Source organism: Xyrauchen texanus, chromosome 10, assembly GCF_025860055.1.
Source record: "Xyrauchen texanus isolate HMW12.3.18 chromosome 10, RBS_HiC_50CHRs, whole genome shotgun sequence".
In the NCBI taxonomy this organism is placed as follows: Eukaryota; Metazoa; Chordata; class Actinopteri; order Cypriniformes; family Catostomidae; genus Xyrauchen; species Xyrauchen texanus.
Window position 1 is genome coordinate 47,180,972 of NC_068285.1, and position 17,781 is coordinate 47,198,752.

Below are 17,781 nucleotides of genomic sequence, written 5' to 3' on the forward strand. Positions count from 1 at the left end.
GTAATTTGAAGATGTTTATTATTGTTTATTATCTGGAAATCGAGCAAGCTCACAGGGTTCTGGCTCAGCGATCCACTGAGGGAGACAGGCCCCGATCAAATCTGGCCAAATTTCTGAGATCATCCGATAAAGATATCGTGTTACGTGAAGCGAGGAGTAAAGGAAGGCTTTCTTGAAAAAAACACAGCATTTTCTTATTCCCAGACTTTGCAAATTGACAAGAAAGAAACATGATCGATGATTTTAAATCTCATGATCGATGATTTTAAATCTCAAAGTAAAAGATAGATGTGAAATATTGAAGCGACATTTGTATTAATCTGTATAACATTTTATGTTGTTGATGTACAGCACAAAGGTTCATAATTCCCAGGATTTTGATAAAAAAAAACGTGTAAATGAACAGGTTGGTTTGTGTCATTTGTGTTATGTGATATGTAGGCCTTAATGTTTTAATGTGTAAATTGGGTCTCGCGGGCGTGAACATGCCAGCGTGACGTCATGCTCGGGATTCAGTAAGAGCGCATGTGTTTGCAGCGCGTGAGATTCGCGGAACTCCTCACATGTGTCAGGTAAGAATCAGTTCCTCTCTAAAGAAAACTGTGTTTGCAGTAGTGTTATGAGACATGAAGCAGCTGTTTGTGTTGACAGCCTGAACTTTATATCTTCTTTTGCCATACTTAGATAAACAGATGTTTTTATTTACGGACGGTTATATTGTGAATTGTTTGTTGTAGTTGGTGATGAACTACAACCTTTATTGAATTACTCCAGCTCGTGAAGGGGCATTTCCAATTAGAATTTTACACTGTGAGCTAGTGCGACTTTAGCGTGTCATTCGAACTGGTGTTATTTTATAAACAATTAAACAATCGAAACAAGACCAATCAAATGACGGCTGACTGTGATTTCCTGAAAATTTTGATTACAATAAACTTATTTTTTTATTCGCTTCATGGGGCCAAATGACTTGAATGTTTTTTTTTTATTTTTATGTAGCCTATGTAAAGACATCCTGTGTGTAACTTAAATTTGTGTTGATTTTAATTTGATTATCTCAAACAAACAGTAAATCCATCAGCACATATTCGAGTATGAGAGAGATGTGCAGTGAAACTCTGTTGAACTCACCTGGGCGGTCTGATCACATTCCACACACACACACACACACAAAGAGAGAGGGAGAGAGATCTCTTTGAACACTTTAAATTATTTACTAAAGACTCAATCTCAGTGAGATGTGTTTCTAAAAGTGTAACAGTTGAGCTGTTTCGTGACTGTTTATGAGACAAAGAATATATATTCTAGTAGAAGGCAGTGGCCTATTCATACCTTCACTAACAGTTTAAAATAGTTTAAGTGAAACCTCTTTTGTTTTTCAAACCGGATGGATCACATCACTCAGATTCTTGTAGTCGCACATAATGAATGTTTCATGAGGAAACTCATGTCAACTATAGCATTTTTACTGTTTGTCAGTGTTATTTGATTTCTTTTAAGGTGTGTAGTAATACAGCTTCATTTTTTTGTATTTTTATTCAAGTTTATTTCTTGTTTGAGTTGTTCTCCGACAGAATGGAATTTTATGGCCGGACCATCCTGTGATGATTTCTGTGTCCACATTAAGGTCACATTCACCGTAATATGTTGGAAACTAAATTTTGCTACATTTATGCCTCCCATCCGCACTGAAACATTATTTCCCTTTAAACTTAGACTTAGAAAAACGCTCTCCATTAACACATACTTTGGAAAACAACGATGTTGGGAAACTAAAAATTTATGTTTCAGACTTTGTGTGGATGTTGTCTAAATTGACCAGATTAAGGGTTGAAGTTGTTTTTATTCTTTTTTTTTTTTTATTATTATTGCTTTTTTTTTTTTTTTTTTTACAGATTCTTAGTTTTTCAGAGTTTTAATTTCCACCTAAACTTCAATTGTTTTCTGTTAATGATCAAACTTGATCTTCGTAAGTACAGGGCTGTAAAAAAGTATTTGCCCCCTACCTGATTTCTTCTATTTTGCTGTATTTTTCATACTAATTTGTTAAAAACAATTCACAAGGTGTAACAAAACAAAGGCAACCTGAGGAAACACAAAATACAGTTTTCAAATATATATATTTTTTAGGGCTGTTAATCGATTACAATTTTTAATCAAATTAATTACATGATCTCCTGATTTAATTAATCGCATATACAAATATTTGCTGAGAAAGCCCCTCCTATAACAATAATTCTATATATATATATATATATATAATTAAACATAGTTATCTTTAAATATAAAAAAATTATATATGAGTTAATCATTTATAAGACAATACAAAAAGTGGCTTTGGAAATCAATGTATTGTTTACTACCATATTATTGATCATAAGTCAATCATTGACATACAGTTCACAGAAATCCATTTCACAAGTAAATTTGTCAATCAGTTGGAGATTTATTATGATTTTTTTTTTATTAATTCTTACAAAACTTTTACATCTAGAGCCAAGAGGTATATTAAAACAAACAACAACAACAAAAAGGAAAATAAATAAAAAGATCAAATTGTTTACATATTTCAATGCAGTTCACAGCTTTCTTGTTACACAAATTGTATATTGTTCTTAGGTATTGCTTGACCTCTGAATTAAAAATAATGGTTCATAACCACCATACTTGCATTTATGAATACTAAACTTTGCCTACGAAAGCAGAAAATGTAAACAAATAATATTTCTTATGAAGAGACATGTCATAGCTAAAAAAAAACGAATAAGACATTTTCAAAACAAAGTTGAAAGCTGGGAATGATATCTCTAACAATCTTGCAGAAATCAGACAAAAACAAGTCAAGTAGTGACCACTCCAAAATAAATGAGAATTTTTTTCCGCCTACAGACCACAAAATGTACAGAATATATCAACAAAACAATTCTCTCAATCACAACTCTTAAAACAATTAGTGGGGTATTATGAGGTAATTTCCGAATTTTGCACCATCTCAATCCAGCCACACCCTGCGTCAGACGTGCTTGTGTCGCGTCTCGGGTGTGTTGCATCATAAAAATAAAATGTTTAGGTCACTGTGTCAAGTTAAATATAGTTTAATACTCCATCTTTAAATGCATGTTGAGATCCCTTCGTGTGTTTTGAACGCAAGAACGTCTACTGAAGTGTTTTCTTTACTGGATAAACTGTGCGTTGCTTATACAGCTGAAGTTTCACTTACTGCCCTCTGGAGTAAACAGGTGGTACTACAAGCTTACATTTTTCAGGAATCTTCCAAATTATGATCCGGATGAAGTGCGATTAAATGCGTAATTTTTTTTTAAAACGCGTTATTTTTGTAAAATTAATCGCACTTAATTAACGCGTTAAATCGACAGCCCTAATATTTTTTTTTAATTAAAGCATAAAAAGTTATCCAACACCTATATCATGTAAAAAAAACGAACTGCCCCCTTAAGCTTAATAGCTGTTTGTTCAAATGCTTCTAATAACTGGAGATCAGTCTTTCACAATGCTGTGATTGAATTTTGGCCCACTCTTCTTTGCAGAACTGCTTGAGTTCAGCCACATTGGAGGGTTTTCGAGCATGAACTGCCCGTTTAAGGAAATGCAGAGACCGTAGAGGAGACAAAGGGTGTTTCTCAATGCTAAGAACACAGAAAATGGACTTGCGTTCTTATGAATGTCTTATCATGCTAACTTTAAAGAGATGCTCCTGCCACAGCATCTCTGTCGGGTTCAAGTCAGGACACTCCAAAACTTTGATTTAGCATCTTTTGAGCCATTCAGAGGTGGACTTACTCCTGTGCTTTGGATCATTGTCTTGTTGCATAATCCAGTTGCACTTGATTTTCAACTCAAAGACTGATGACCAGAACTGTGTTTGATTTATACCAGATGTAACAGGACCCCTGTTTTCCTGACAGTTCCACTTTCAACACATCAGTTCACAGAACATTCTCCCAAAAGTTTTGAGGATCATCAAAGTGTGTTTTGGAAAAATTCAAACAAGCCTTAATGTTGTTCTGGGTTAGCAGTGGTTTTCGCCTCACCACACTTCCATGGATGCCAGTTTTGACCAGTGCCTTTCTGATAGTGGATTTATGAACTGTGACCTTTATTGATGCCTGCAGAACCTTGGATGTTGTCCTTGGCTTTTTTGTGACTTCCTGGATGAGTCGTCGCTGTGCTTTTTTGAAGGAATTTTGGAAGATCAGCCACTTCTGGGAAGGTTCACTACTGTGCCAAGTTTTCTCCTTTTGGAGATAATGGCACTCACTGTGGTTCTTTGGAGTCTCAGAGCCTTTCAAATAACCTTGTAACCCTTTCCAGACTGATGTATTTCAATCACCTTTTTCCTCATTTCTGGAATTTCTTTCGACCATGGCATTTACCTCGTGCTACTGGAAAAGTTACATTATTTGTTGACTTGATTGAACAGGGCTGTCAGTAATCTGGCCTGGGTGTGTCTATTCCAGCTGAACCCCATTTTCAATGCAGTTTCATAGATTTGGGGATTTCGTAACTAAAGGGGAATATATTTTTTCACACAGGCTCAGTTGGTATTGGATAACGTTTTTGCTTCAATAAATATCATTCACATTTAAAAGCTGTATTTTGTGTTTACTTGGATTGCCTTTGTTTTATGTTAGATTTTGTTTGAATTTTTGAAACTATTTAATACAAGATGTACACAAACAGAAGTAATCAGGATGGGGGCAAATACTACTACACAGCACTGTAGATTATACATTTTTGTGGATATTACAGATATTTTTATGCCAGTGTGTCATTCTTTCCTTTTTAGAGGGTCACATCATTTAGTGGCCTATTTAGAATGAAATGCAGAGACCGTAGAGGAGACAAAGTGTGTTTCTCAATGCTAAAAACACAGAGAATGGACTTGCGTTCTTATGAATGTCCTGTCATGCTAACTTTAAAAGAACAAAAGTCTGTTAACACTCCTCCATGTGTTCCTTTGTTGCATTTTCACATTTGGCAGACACTATTATCCTAAGCGTCTTGCTCAAAGACACTGGTGGTGGCAACATTCTGCTTACCAGTTCTGTGGTTTCGCCCACTACGCCACCACCAATACTTACTAAAATGATGGCCAGCTAAACAAAACATTTTCGACTCACGAGCAGTCAGACTTTCAAAAACTCATTGGGGAAACTCCTGTGGGAAAACGCAACAAACATCTGCCACTGTAGTGCAGCTATGACTTATGGGACTTTAAAGGGGGTCTTCCCCAAATGTTACCATCTGATAAATTCTCGATATTCAACCTCATCAAAGAATACATCTGGCCTGGGTAATTTTATGTGAATGATGATGTCGAACAAGTCCACACAAGATTCTCAACAAAAAATGATTTTGAGATATGAAAGATGTCCAGTATTTTTTTCTGTCTAAAGTTGATACATTTGCATTTAATCACTGGCTTATCTGTTTTTGTTTTTGGTTAAAACAACAGTCTGTTGTAACAGTCTGGTTCTAGAAGTAAAAATCTAATTTTCAGACTTTTTATTTCAAATAAATGTTTTAGAAATTGTGTTTAAAATCAGATTTCTTGAACTAGACTACTGAAGAGATCCACCAATCAGATAATCACATCACTAATCACTGAGCTCTACAGTGACCTCATTCACAATGGTTCATGGCATTGTGGTTCATTCCCTCATGAAAGATGTTTTACCTTTTTGTCTTGTCCAGTTTTCAAATACTTTTTGGTTCAAATCAAAGTTTGTATTTTGTGATTCACCTTGGAGCTGGTTGGTTTGGTTCATGGTTTAGAATGCTTTTATGAAGGGTGTTGTGAATTCCCTATGGAAAAAAAAAAAAATGAATGGAGAAAATACTTTCAGATTCAAGCTGGTTGAAAATATGTGTGGGGTCACTTTTGCACACTATTGTAACTAGTTATGAAACGAGTCAAGAATAGTCTTATCAATTAAATGTTTAAAGTAATTTCAACTAATTATAATGTAGGTCCCAATTAGACTTGTCTATTAACAAATCTGTGTTTCTTTAAAGAATAGATAGAAGGTAGATTTAAATCTGTGAATTTAGAGGGAAAATGTAAGAATTGTGACCGTTGCCCAGGTATTTGTGGTTCATATGGAGTGGTAGTGGCTAAAGCACAGGGCTGTTAATCAGAAGGTCGCTGGTTTAGCCACCACCATTGTGCCCTTGAGCAAGGCACTTAACTCCAGGTTGTTCCAGGGGGGGTTTGTCCCTGTTATAATTGCACTAAGTCGCTTTGGATAAAAGCGTCTGCCAAATGCATAAATGTAAATGTCATCTGCACTAAAAATTATGTAGAGTGAATGAAATATCCTGAAGTGATAGTGAAGTTTTTTCTAAATTGTTTATCACTCATTTCTGTGCTTGTCTTTTGTGTTTCAGAACTAACTTAATTTGATGGAAAGAAATTGAGCCTTTTGAACATCTTTGATTTCTAGACGTATGTTGATTGTATCAATGGTCGACTACGCTCATCCAATGAGTAGCAGCCAATCAGTGATGAGTGCTCTGGATAAATCGACAGTCACCTCTGCTGTTAAACCCTCACACTCGCGCAATGGTAGCTCAGGATCTTCACGCCACTCTCGACAGGTCAGTGTACTGCTGGCATTAATTATTGTTTGAAGTGTTTGCAGGGCCATAAGCACCATAGTTGGAGAGGTCAAAGACCCGATTCAGTATTGAATGGCCTATTTGACTACATCCTTTAATGTTAGAAATGTTCTGTTACTTTTTGGCCTGTGTAGAATTTCCTTCTATAAAGTACATTTAATTTATTAATTTCAACATTTAACAGCTTTACAAATTTCACATTATTATATTCTTTGAATGAAACCTAAAAGAGACTGAGCAATCTCAAGCCACATCCACACTTAAGATTTTATTTTGAAGCTTCATTTTTAGTTTCCAAATCATGCGGTAATGGAGTATGTTTTTGAAATGTGTGAATGGGAGCGAAAATGGATTAGTGTGGATGTGGCCTCAGAATCACTTTGGCTTTTATATTTTACTGATATGTTTATTTTTCTGCCACAGAACTCCAGGGATTGGGAAGTTATATCAGATACAGAATCTGCTGCATCTGTCAAAGGGAATAACAGTGTTCCTGGCATTTGTGAGGGATTCCTCATGAAAAAACGGAAGTATCCTCTACAGGGCTGGCATAAAGTGAGTAACATGACATGGTTACTTATATATATGAAATCACCAGAATTAGTAAATGCATGTATCATGTGCTGCATTTTGATTTGTTTTTTTTAGAGATATTTTGTACTGGATAAAGGGATTCTCAAATACTTCAAAACTCAACAGGATGTAAGCCCAAAGACTTTCTATTTTTTTTTTATTATTATTATTATGTCTTCTTTGTGTTCATCTAAACGTGTGTGTGCTCACCCTCAGATCGGCAGAGGCAAGGTCCACGGTGCTCTAGATGTGAGTCTTGCCGTCATGTCTGTGAACAAGAAATCGAAACGCATTGATCTTGACGCAGGAGACAACTTGTACCATATGAAGGTGTGTGTCTGACAATGTCCATGTATTCGAATTGAATTTTGTAATAGATTAATATGTGGATTAAATTGAAGTGACTTCTATTTCCAGGCAAAGAGTGATGACATTTTCTACATCTGGCTGACTAAACTAACTGCTCATCGGCTCTTCAAAAAGAATGAGGCCATAAATGTCCATCAGGGTGTCTTACAAGCACTGTCAACAGGAAACAGCAGCACTTTGCCTGCCATGGCGAGTCTTGCACAGAGAAACCGAGTGATGGTTAGACAACCGAAGCAGCTTTGTGCCTAAAAAGAAAATTGTAATGTTTCCAAGTGTTGAACTATTAAGGGACAAAGACACTACATCGTAATGCTGTTCTGAGATGCATCAGCTATTGCTTGAAAAACTGATCCCACAGTCACACTTGGGAATGTTTGATGTTTGTTTCCAGAGGCTTACAAAGAGGCTTTTTAATAGTTTGTTGAAATAAATGTAGAGTTTTCCTGTTTTCAGCATGTCTTTCATGGCATATAAAAAATATATTTATATTTTATTCATTGATTTTTCCCAGATTCCACACTATCAGAGCTCCGCATCTCTATTCGGGTCAGAGATACAAGGTTCACCATCAGCCACTTCATCTCGTGTGAGCAGTAAGGTTTCTGATTGGCTCAAGCAGACTCAGGAGGCCGACATGTGTCAGCAAGGTTTGTGCTTCCTAAAACCAGTTTAGGGTCTTGTACTACAACATGATAATCTTGAAATGTCAAAGTGACAAGACATTTTGATTAGCCTTTATTGTCTCCCTTTCATTCGCAAGAACAGTCAGAATAGCAGCATACATGCAAATGAACTACAATTGACATGCATTTACACATCAGACATTGCACATAGCACTATACCAAAATATATAACTCAATGAGAGCCATAACCCACACACAAACAAACACATTATTATTATTCAATAGTTTTATTGATAGTGCTATACCTAACTATATTTCCTAACTAAGGAAAATGTATACCTGTTCAACTTGCATCAGCTCATACTCTTTGTGAAGGATGTGATTTAGGGTCACAAATTATTTTAAGGCCCTGGTTCCTCACGGTCTCAAGTATCTCCTAAAGAGATTAGTTATTTTCCAGCCCTTCTATTAAAATTTTGGAGTTCTGATCGGAGTTTAACGGACCGATTAACAAACCATGTTGTGATACCATATCGGATAATGGGTTCAATAACGTAATGCTTTTATCCACTCCATTGACCCTGAGCCTTCTCAAAAAATGCCAATGCTGACTAACTCGTGAACAAACATTCGCTACTTGATGAGCCCATTTTAACTGGGAATCCAAATTAATACCAAAGTATTTGAGTGTTGTACATGCTCAATATTCTCCCCATTAATTAAAACTGGGCTGTGGTCACCAATAGACCTGGGATTGAAGACCCCACAATGAAAATCTGTGAACGCATACAGCAGTGATAACATTACACAGAGAACTGTCTATGATGAGTACTGCAGAATATGTGACATGTTTCACTTCCTCACATGTCTCTCAGAACTGGCTCGATGTCAGGTGGATTTGGCCGGACTCTCCCATTTAATCCAGAAACTTCACTGTCATGAGGGTGGTCTTCTCATCACAGACAATGACCTGAAGCGCCGCATCAGCATGCAGGTATATCTGTGTGGTCTTAGTCCATTATTAGCCAGTGAACGCAAAGCTTTTGGTCACTATTATACGAGACCACAATAGTGTTGTACAATTACACTGAGTTCAATATTATAAACATGATCTCGTGATTGTCTTTCAGAATCTCAGTCTTGAGAAGCCCAAAAAGAAGTCTGGAAAGATCTGGGATCACTCAAGGACACTGTCTCAAGTCGAATCTCTTGGTGTTGTAAGATTATTGTAATTTCTTCTGTTACTGTCTTAACTGTGCCTCAGTCCTCAATTTTTCTTATACTCTTTATGTCGCTTATGAAGCTCTCGTAACACCTCAGCACTTTATTTTCATCTCATGTTTTCATCCAAGTTGCAAAATGTAATATAGACGAAAAATGTTTGTTGCTTAACAATTTGTGAATAAAGCAGCGTTTCCGTGCCATGTGTTCAAGAGAACAAAGTCACCACTTGATAGTGATATTAGAGAATCATTTTGATGACTGTGTTTTGTTTCTGACGTTTCACAAGAACCAGAGCAACATTTTCAGAAGCAAAAAAAATACAAAAATAATAATTTTATATATAAATTACTCACCGGGCAATTTATTAGTTACACCTGTACAGCGTCACATTCATGTGATTATCTAATCAGCCAATCGTGTGGCAGCAGTGTAATTCATAAAATCTTGCAGATACAGGTCAGGAGCTTCAGTAATGTTCACATCAACCATCAGAATGGGGAATTAGTTTTATCGCCGTGATTTGGACCGTGGCATGATTTTGGTGCCAGTTGGGCTGGTTTGAGTATTACTTCTGATCTCCTGGTATTTTCATGCACATCTGTCTCTAGAGTGTAAAGAGAATGGTGCGAAAAACAAAAACATCCAATGACCGGAATTTCTGTGGGCGAAAGTGGCTTGTTAATGAGGTCCGAGGACAATGGCCAGACTGATCCAAACTGACAGCAAGGCGACAGCAACTCAAATAAACACGTTACAACAGTGCTATGCAGAAAAGCATTTCTGAACGTCACATCAAACATTGAGGTGGATGGGCTACAGCAGCAGCACTACTGTCCAATTTATAACAGGAAACTGAGGATGCAGTTGGCACAGGCTCACCAAATGTGGACAGTAGACAATTGGAAAAACATTGCCTGGTCTGACAAATCTGGATTACTGTTGAGGTACACAAATGGTAGGCCCACTGCAGCCTCCTGTTGTCGGCTGAGAGAAGTGTAACCCGACGTGGTCTTCTGCTGTTGTAGCCCATCCGCCTCAAAGTTCGACATGTTGTGCATTCTGAGATGCTATTCTGCTAACTACATTTGTACAGGGGAGTTACTGTAGCCATTTTTGTCAACTCCAACCGGTCTGGCCATTCTCCGTTTACCCCTCAAGGCGTTTCAGTCCACAGAACTGCCTCTCACTGTATGATTTTAGTTTTTTGTACCATTCTGTGTAAATTCTAGAGACTGTGAAAATCCCAGGAGATCAGCAGTTACAGAAATACTCAAACCAGCACCAAAAATCATGACACGGTCCAAATCACTGAGATAACATTTTCCCCATTTCTGATGGTTGATGTGAATATTAACAAACTCCTGACCTGTATCTGCATGATTTATGCACTGCACTGCTTCCACATGATTTGCTGATTAGATAATTGCGTGGATGATTGTTGGCTTTACATTTTGATATATAAAAATGCATGGATTGAAAACCCAGTTTTCAATGATTTGTCATCTTTCTGCTATCTATATGTACAGGTGGCGTTATTGTCCTCATCTCTGGCTTTTCTTTCAGCAATTTTCCTCTAGTCATTTGGGAACATCGTCTGGTCTGACTGCTTCCCTTCAGTCCATCCCAAACTACGTTTATTCCCAGCTGTCCACACCGGAGGCGTCCTCACCGGAAGGGAAGAAACTGCAGCTGGACATCTATGCGATGTGTGAAAGAGGTACACATTCATTCTTCAAATACAGCTGTCTGTTAGTTGAGAACAGTTTGCTGATCAACAAGCCAAGGGATTATAAAAAATTATGTGTGTCTGCAGTTCACGCATCTCTAAAATCCATCCATGAATCCCTTGCTGTGGAGCGTGAGCGGGTCAGACAGGCTTGGGCGGGGCCGGACCTTCGGCAGTCCACCTCAAATCAGCTGGCTACGCTGTGCACGACCCTTTCAGAGGTGAGGTGGTGACCGAAAGAACGTGAAACGAATAACCTTCTGATCCCTATTGTTAAAAAATAAAGTGATTTCACTTTTAGCCTTTGCTTTTATTTAGCTTGAGATGCAGTCGCGTTTAACCAGAGTTCACTCTGTTTCACTGTCATCTGAATCCTCGGATGAGTCCTACTGCACGGTGCGTCAGGATCAGGTCTGTTTATGTTCAGTTTAGTTTCAAATTGTCTTATTTTGATGGACTTCGATTGATTCTTGATGTGTTTGTCACTCACAGCCCAGCCCCTCTCAGGGCCGCAAGCTGTACCGCACACTCTCAGCTACTGACTCAACAGCGGAGTATTTTGACGCGAGTGAAGTGGCTTGTGAGACTTTGTCTGAAAACGAGACGTCTGATGAATCTGGCCTGAGCGACGTCACCACAAGCAACTCTGAACCTGAGGATGGTCACGGTACATCTATAATTACAGAACACTAAAGCTGCTTACAAGGCTGATCATTACTTTATAGTAAACCATGAGCATATGTGTGCCAAAATGTATCCATTCATTGTAGTTTTTTGTTGTTATTTTCAGGGAAGTTGTGTTGAGTGCTGTACAGTTCAAAAGTTATTTTGGCACTTAAACCACACTAAATTCTTTTTATCTAATGCAGTGATATTCAGACAAAGCATGTGTCAAACAAATTATGTCAGATCTGTTTTCCAAACTCACTTTTTAGAGCCATTTATGCAATGACTTTAAGGCAGCTGGTGTCAGTGATTTTTACTGGATGTGTAAAGGTTTTTACCAGAATAACCACAGTTCATCACATTAACTACAGTTGAAGTTAGAAGTTTACATACACTTGGGTTCATTTATATATTTTTAACCACTCCACAGATTTCATATTGGCAAACTATAGGTTTGGCCAATATTTTGGTGTTTAGGACATCTATTTTGTGCATGACGAGCAATTTTTCCAAAACTTGTTTACAAACATTCAATTAAAAGTGAAATGATCTATCACAATTCTATTGGGTCAGAAGTTTACTTGCACTGAGTTAACTGCATTTAAGCTGCTTGGAAAATCCCAGAAAATATTGTCAAGCCTAATTTAGCTTCTGATAGGCTAATTGGAGTCAATTGCAGGTGTGCCTGTGGATGTATTTTAAGGCCTACCTTCAGACTCTGTGCCTCTTTGCTTGACATCATGGGTAAATCAAAAGAAATCAGCCAATACTCATCTACAAGTCTGGTTCATCCTTGGGAGCAAGTTCCAAATGCCTGAAGGTACCATGTTCATGTTCAAACAATAGTACGCAAGTATAAACGTCATGGGACCACGCAGCCAGCATACCCCTCGGGAAGGAGACTCTTTGTCTCCTAGAGACAATCCCAGAACAAAGGCAAAGTACCTTGTGAAGATGCTGGAGAAAACAGGTAGACGAGTATCTATATCCACAGTAAAAGGGAGTCCTATATCTATAACCTAAAATGCTGCTTGGCAAGGAAGAAGCAACTGCTCCAAAACCACCATAAAAAAAACCAGACTATAGTTTGCAAGTGCACATGGGTCCAAGATCTTACTATTTGGAGAAATGTCCTCTGGTCTGATGAAACAAAAATTTAACTGTTTGGCCATAATGACCATCGTTATGTTTGAAGGAAAAAGGGCGAGGCTTGCAAGCTGTGGAACACCATCCCAACCGTGAAGCATGGGGGTGGCAGCATCATGTTGTGGGGGTGATTTGCTACACCCCCACTAAATTGTGGATATATTGAAGCAACATCTCAAGACATCAGCCAGGAAGTTAAAGCTCTGTTGCAAATGGGTCTTCCAAATGGACAATGACACCAAGCATACCTCCAAGTTGTGGCAAAATGGCTTCAGGACAACAGAGTCAAGGGATTGGTGTGGCCATCACAAAGCCCTGACCCCAATCCCATAGAACATTTGTGCACAGAACTGTAACTGCGTGTGACTCAGTTACACCAGTTCTGTCTGGAGGAATAGGCCAAAATTCCAGCAACTTTTTGTGAGAAGCTTGTGGAAGGATACCCAAAATGTTTGACCCAAGTTAAACAATTTAAAGGCAATGCTACCAAATACTAACAAAGTGTATGTAAACTTCGGACCAACTGGGAATGTGATGAAAGAAATAAAAGCTGAAAGAAATAATTCTCTCTACTATTATTCTGACATTTCACATTCTTAAAATATAGTGATCCTAATTGACCTAAGACGGGTAATGTTTTTTACGATTAAATGTCAGGAATTGAACATTTTAGGAGTTGAAATGTATTTGGCTAAGGTGTATGTAAACTTCTGACTTCAATGTATGTTCCACATGCGCTTGACAACCACAAAGTTTATAAATACTTTATGCGGTCACAACTGTGTTAAGGGGTAGTAAACTAGAAGTAGCAAGGCTATTAGCTTAACCACATTGTTCAGTAGCATGACAGTAGCTCAGCAGTTTCACAATATTTTAGCTTTTCCAGTAATGAGCTACAGTCCGAGTAAGCACTTTAGTGTCAAACTCCACATTTGTCAGCACTGGAGCCGAGTGAGTAATCCAACACACTCACCCAAACTGTCCTCTCTTGCTCATGTAGTACTGGGAAACTGAATCAGTGAAGTGAATCATTCGCAAGGTGAATTTAGCATTTTTGTGCATTTAGGAAAGTTGAGAAAAGTTCCTGTAAATGAACCGGTTACAGTGAACGATTCACTTATACTTGCTGTGGTTTATCACTTTTTTTGAATCCGTTATTTAAAATAGGATGTTTTATTGGCGTTTAGGTTTAAATTTATGATCTATTTGTGTTTTTATAACCTTTAACACATTAGCTTTAAATTGGTGTTAACATTATGTAAATTAACCATGGTTTTACTTTAGTTATGTTGTAGTACATAAGCATGTCTGTAGAATATATGGTTTATTCTGTGGTTGCGATGGTTTTACTACAAATACTAGTGATGCTCAATATATCGGCGTCCAAGAACACTGGCTGATAACCGGAAAATAATCTAAATATTATTATAGCACTTATGAAGAAATTGCAGCTGTGAATCTCCGACTGTTTGCGTCTTCCCTCCTTTAGACCGTCTCATGTGTCAGTGAGCCTGCCCACACACAGTGTGTCTGACAGTGAAAGACAGGCTAGTGTTGCGATACAAGTTGTGACGCTCTGAGAATTATTTCAAAATCTCTGCGCCTTGTTGCATTGTTTCGGGGCTGGTTTCATTCTGTTGATATTTCATGTAGAAGTGAAAATATGGAAAATGGCATACTGTTACTTACAGCAAAGAATCCTGATTGAACGTGAGATGGCTAAAAACACTAGTTTGTTAGTCCAACTAATGAGTTTGTTGTATTTTGCAGGTTAAGACTTCTAATGTTATGACTATTTGATATGTATGATGTTTTTGCCTATTCTCATTCTGATTAGGGTGATCATATTTCATAAGTTACACAATGGGATGGTCGCAGATGGTTGTGTTGTCGTGCAAAAAGTAAGAATATGGCAGTGTCTTCAACAGTTAAAGGAACTAAACACATATTTCTGTTTGACCTAGGCCACCATTTTATTATGCCATCATTATCTGGAGTGATTTATTTGTTCTTAATCATGGAGCATACATATATAGAGGTGAATCAATTAATTAATGTAGTGCTAATTATTTTGCCGTTATCACCAAAGCCATTTTTGTATTATGGTCCCAGGACGAGAACTAGGGTGGCCTACACAAAAAAAATTAACTAAGCAAATATTCGCTAAAAGCACAACAGGAATAAACCACAACACGAAACCATGATCTCGCATGCATCGAGTCAGAACTGCCACACAAATTAAAATGCGATGCTTAAAAAGATTTATTTTCAGTAAATTTTTTGTTGCTGCTTGTTTCTGTTGCATTGTGGCTAATTTTGTTGTGTTGTGCACCACTGGGCCACCGTAGTGAACCTCTGAGTTGCCATCTCATAATTACATTAATACCGACATGACATGAATGCAGCAAAAGACCAACCTGCACAATACACACACAAACCACCACTGCACACAGAGGTTTGTGCTTGGTGTTCGTACATGCTGTTCATTGATCATCTCATTTTGATACAAGGCATTATTTAAATCTGTTAGAAATGTGTTATTCTCAATCTAAATACTCTTACAAATGGGCTTCATTTTTGAAAGGGAATGTCACCCATGTATAACTATCAGGCAATATTAATGAATTCTACAATCAGAACTTGCAAAATTAAATCTTATCTGATTGTTTGTTATACATCTAAAAAATATTCTCTACTATTGAACTATTGAATTTAAGCTTTGGAAGCTACAGTTTAAAATGGTTTTCCCAACACTGGGCCATTATCCATACACCTTCATCTGTTCATCAGTATGTTTCTTTTGTCTTCAATTTTACAGCCACAGTAACTTTGAAGTACAGAGCCAGTGTATCTAGTGCCCCAGATTTGCCCTCTGCCACTCAGAAGGACACAGGACGACGCGCTGTGCTTCCTGCACACAGCACTGACAACAGCCATATCGGCATCCTCTCCATCCTGTACAACAACATCGGGAAGGATTTGTCACGTGTCTCCATGCCTGTCGCTCTCAATGAGCCACTCAGTTTTCTGCAGCGTGTCAGTGAAGAGCTGGAATATTCTGAACTGCTGGATATCGCCAACCACACAGATGACCCTTACCAAAGAATGGTAAGAACGGTATTTTTCATACATTTTTAGTTGAATAAAGGTGTGAACTTTAAGTTTGTGATCAGCAGTTATCGGTTGATTTAGTCTTGAGTCTGTCTCTGAAAATTATCAACCAACCATTATCACTGCGTAAGAGACACTCTGACTCAAACAGTCTTTTAAAATTATTTATTCTTGCAAGAAGGACCCGGTCATTACACAGGAGTTAATCTGTGCCGTGAGTGGGACCCAGAGGGGAGGGCTGACTTGTATTTTATACTCTTATCCCAAGGTTTCTCAACAAAAGCAGATCCTCCCCCTCTGCATCCCTCAGACACAGAGGCATTCCCCTGCAATGATTATCACTGATCAATGAGTATCAAAATTTCTACAACAATTCCCCGCTTTTTATCATTCAGATTACTCAATCACAATAATAAACAATAAGACAAATTTTAAGTCATATCATCACACTTACACTCTTCATCTCTGATTTTCGCATAAATGATCACTCTCTTAAACATTTGTGAAATAACATTTGGAAAAATAATAAGCTTAGGCTGTTTTTTGTGGGGATAGTCCCCTTAAGTATTGGCAAGCAAGTAAAGACTTCATCTGAAGCCGGGCTAAATGAGTAAACACCGTTACTGCACGTCTGACATAAAATCAGACCCTCAGTCACTTCAGTATAAACAAGGAATAGTGTACAGATTAAGTAGGAAAAACACATCAGTTTAACATTTTGGTTATGTCAGCAGGCTATAAAAAAAATAAAAATACAAAGAATAAAAGTATAATAAAATCCCTCATTTCAAACCCTCTCCTTGTACGTCATCTCGTAACACGGATGACAGCTGCTTATAACCCTCTTTACATATCAAAACATTCTCAGATCATACCTCATTTTAACACATTTCACAGTAGCTCTCGCCACTTGTATCATCATATTTGTTTTCATCATCCTCTGGATATACTGTCATTTTTATCAATTGAACAGACATCCCTGCTTTAACCAGTCTCTGTACTGAGCTGGAAACACACGTTATGATGCATGGTAAACATAACAATATTAACAGTCCTATCACCGCAATTGGTAACACAGTTTGAACCAGCCCTCCCCAGAGATTCACAAACCAAGTAACCCATGTACTTTCAATATGTTCTGGCTCCTGTACGGCTTTTCTCATGTGTTCACTTACATTCGTGATGTTGTCACTGTAATCTGGAATATTGAAACAACAAGACATTCCCAACATTTTGCAAACTCCCCCTTTCTCTGCAGTTAACATATCAAGAACCAACCTGTTTTGAATGACCGCATCTCTTAACTGTTTCATTTCATCATTTATCATTGTCAAAGCATTTTCTGTGCTATTAGCTATTGCTAATACTGTCCATGCTAGCCCATTTATCTTATTAATTGTTACTGTTGTACCCACCCCTAAGAACAATGACCACCCCACATTGCTGCATAGTGCTTTGTTAAAACCCCATGCAAAACTTCAACATTTCTTTTTTCCCTTCCCACCCCGGGTGCCCTGTTTGGCAAATACACAGATGTACCCACATTCATTAACGCTGGATAATAACACCCTGACTATTTCTTTGGCATCCGATGAAATGCCCTGTTGCCACACACCCACACTGCTGCAGGTGAAGTTTCATGTGGCTTGCTGAATGGGCATGTGAAGTTGACTTCTTTGTTGTTGATGACGGCTGTACAGTTTT

The 17,781-nt window shown here is 37.8% G+C and overlaps 1 protein-coding gene across 3 annotated transcripts in view; it reads left to right on the forward strand.

Annotated features, from left to right (window-relative positions):
* Window positions 1-548: 548 nt before the first annotated feature.
* LOC127650224 (oxysterol-binding protein-related protein 7-like) overlaps window positions 549-17,781 on the forward strand; it is a 47,503-nt gene continuing 30,270 nt past the window's right edge. The window contains exons 1-14 of one of the 3 annotated variants that reach the window (XM_052135526.1): window positions 549-572; window positions 6,409-6,618; window positions 7,063-7,194; window positions 7,288-7,341; window positions 7,429-7,542; window positions 7,630-7,800; window positions 8,093-8,228; window positions 9,080-9,198; window positions 9,335-9,421; window positions 10,992-11,145; window positions 11,242-11,375; window positions 11,473-11,565; window positions 11,647-11,821; window positions 15,785-16,074. In XM_052135526.1, the coding sequence (XP_051991486.1) occupies window positions 6,469-6,618; window positions 7,063-7,194; window positions 7,288-7,341; window positions 7,429-7,542; window positions 7,630-7,800; window positions 8,093-8,228; window positions 9,080-9,198; window positions 9,335-9,421; window positions 10,992-11,145; window positions 11,242-11,375; window positions 11,473-11,565; window positions 11,647-11,821; window positions 15,785-16,074 (1,809 nt within the window). In that variant the 5' untranslated portion in view covers window positions 549-572; window positions 6,409-6,468. Of the gene's footprint in view, window positions 573-1,410; window positions 1,501-3,548; window positions 4,464-6,408; window positions 6,619-7,062; window positions 7,195-7,287; window positions 7,342-7,428; window positions 7,543-7,629; window positions 7,801-8,092; window positions 8,229-9,079; window positions 9,199-9,334; window positions 9,422-10,991; window positions 11,146-11,241; window positions 11,376-11,472; window positions 11,566-11,646; window positions 11,822-15,784; window positions 16,075-17,781 lie in introns of those variants that run through there. The other 2 variants (XM_052135527.1, XM_052135525.1) reach the window with 2 other exon arrangements.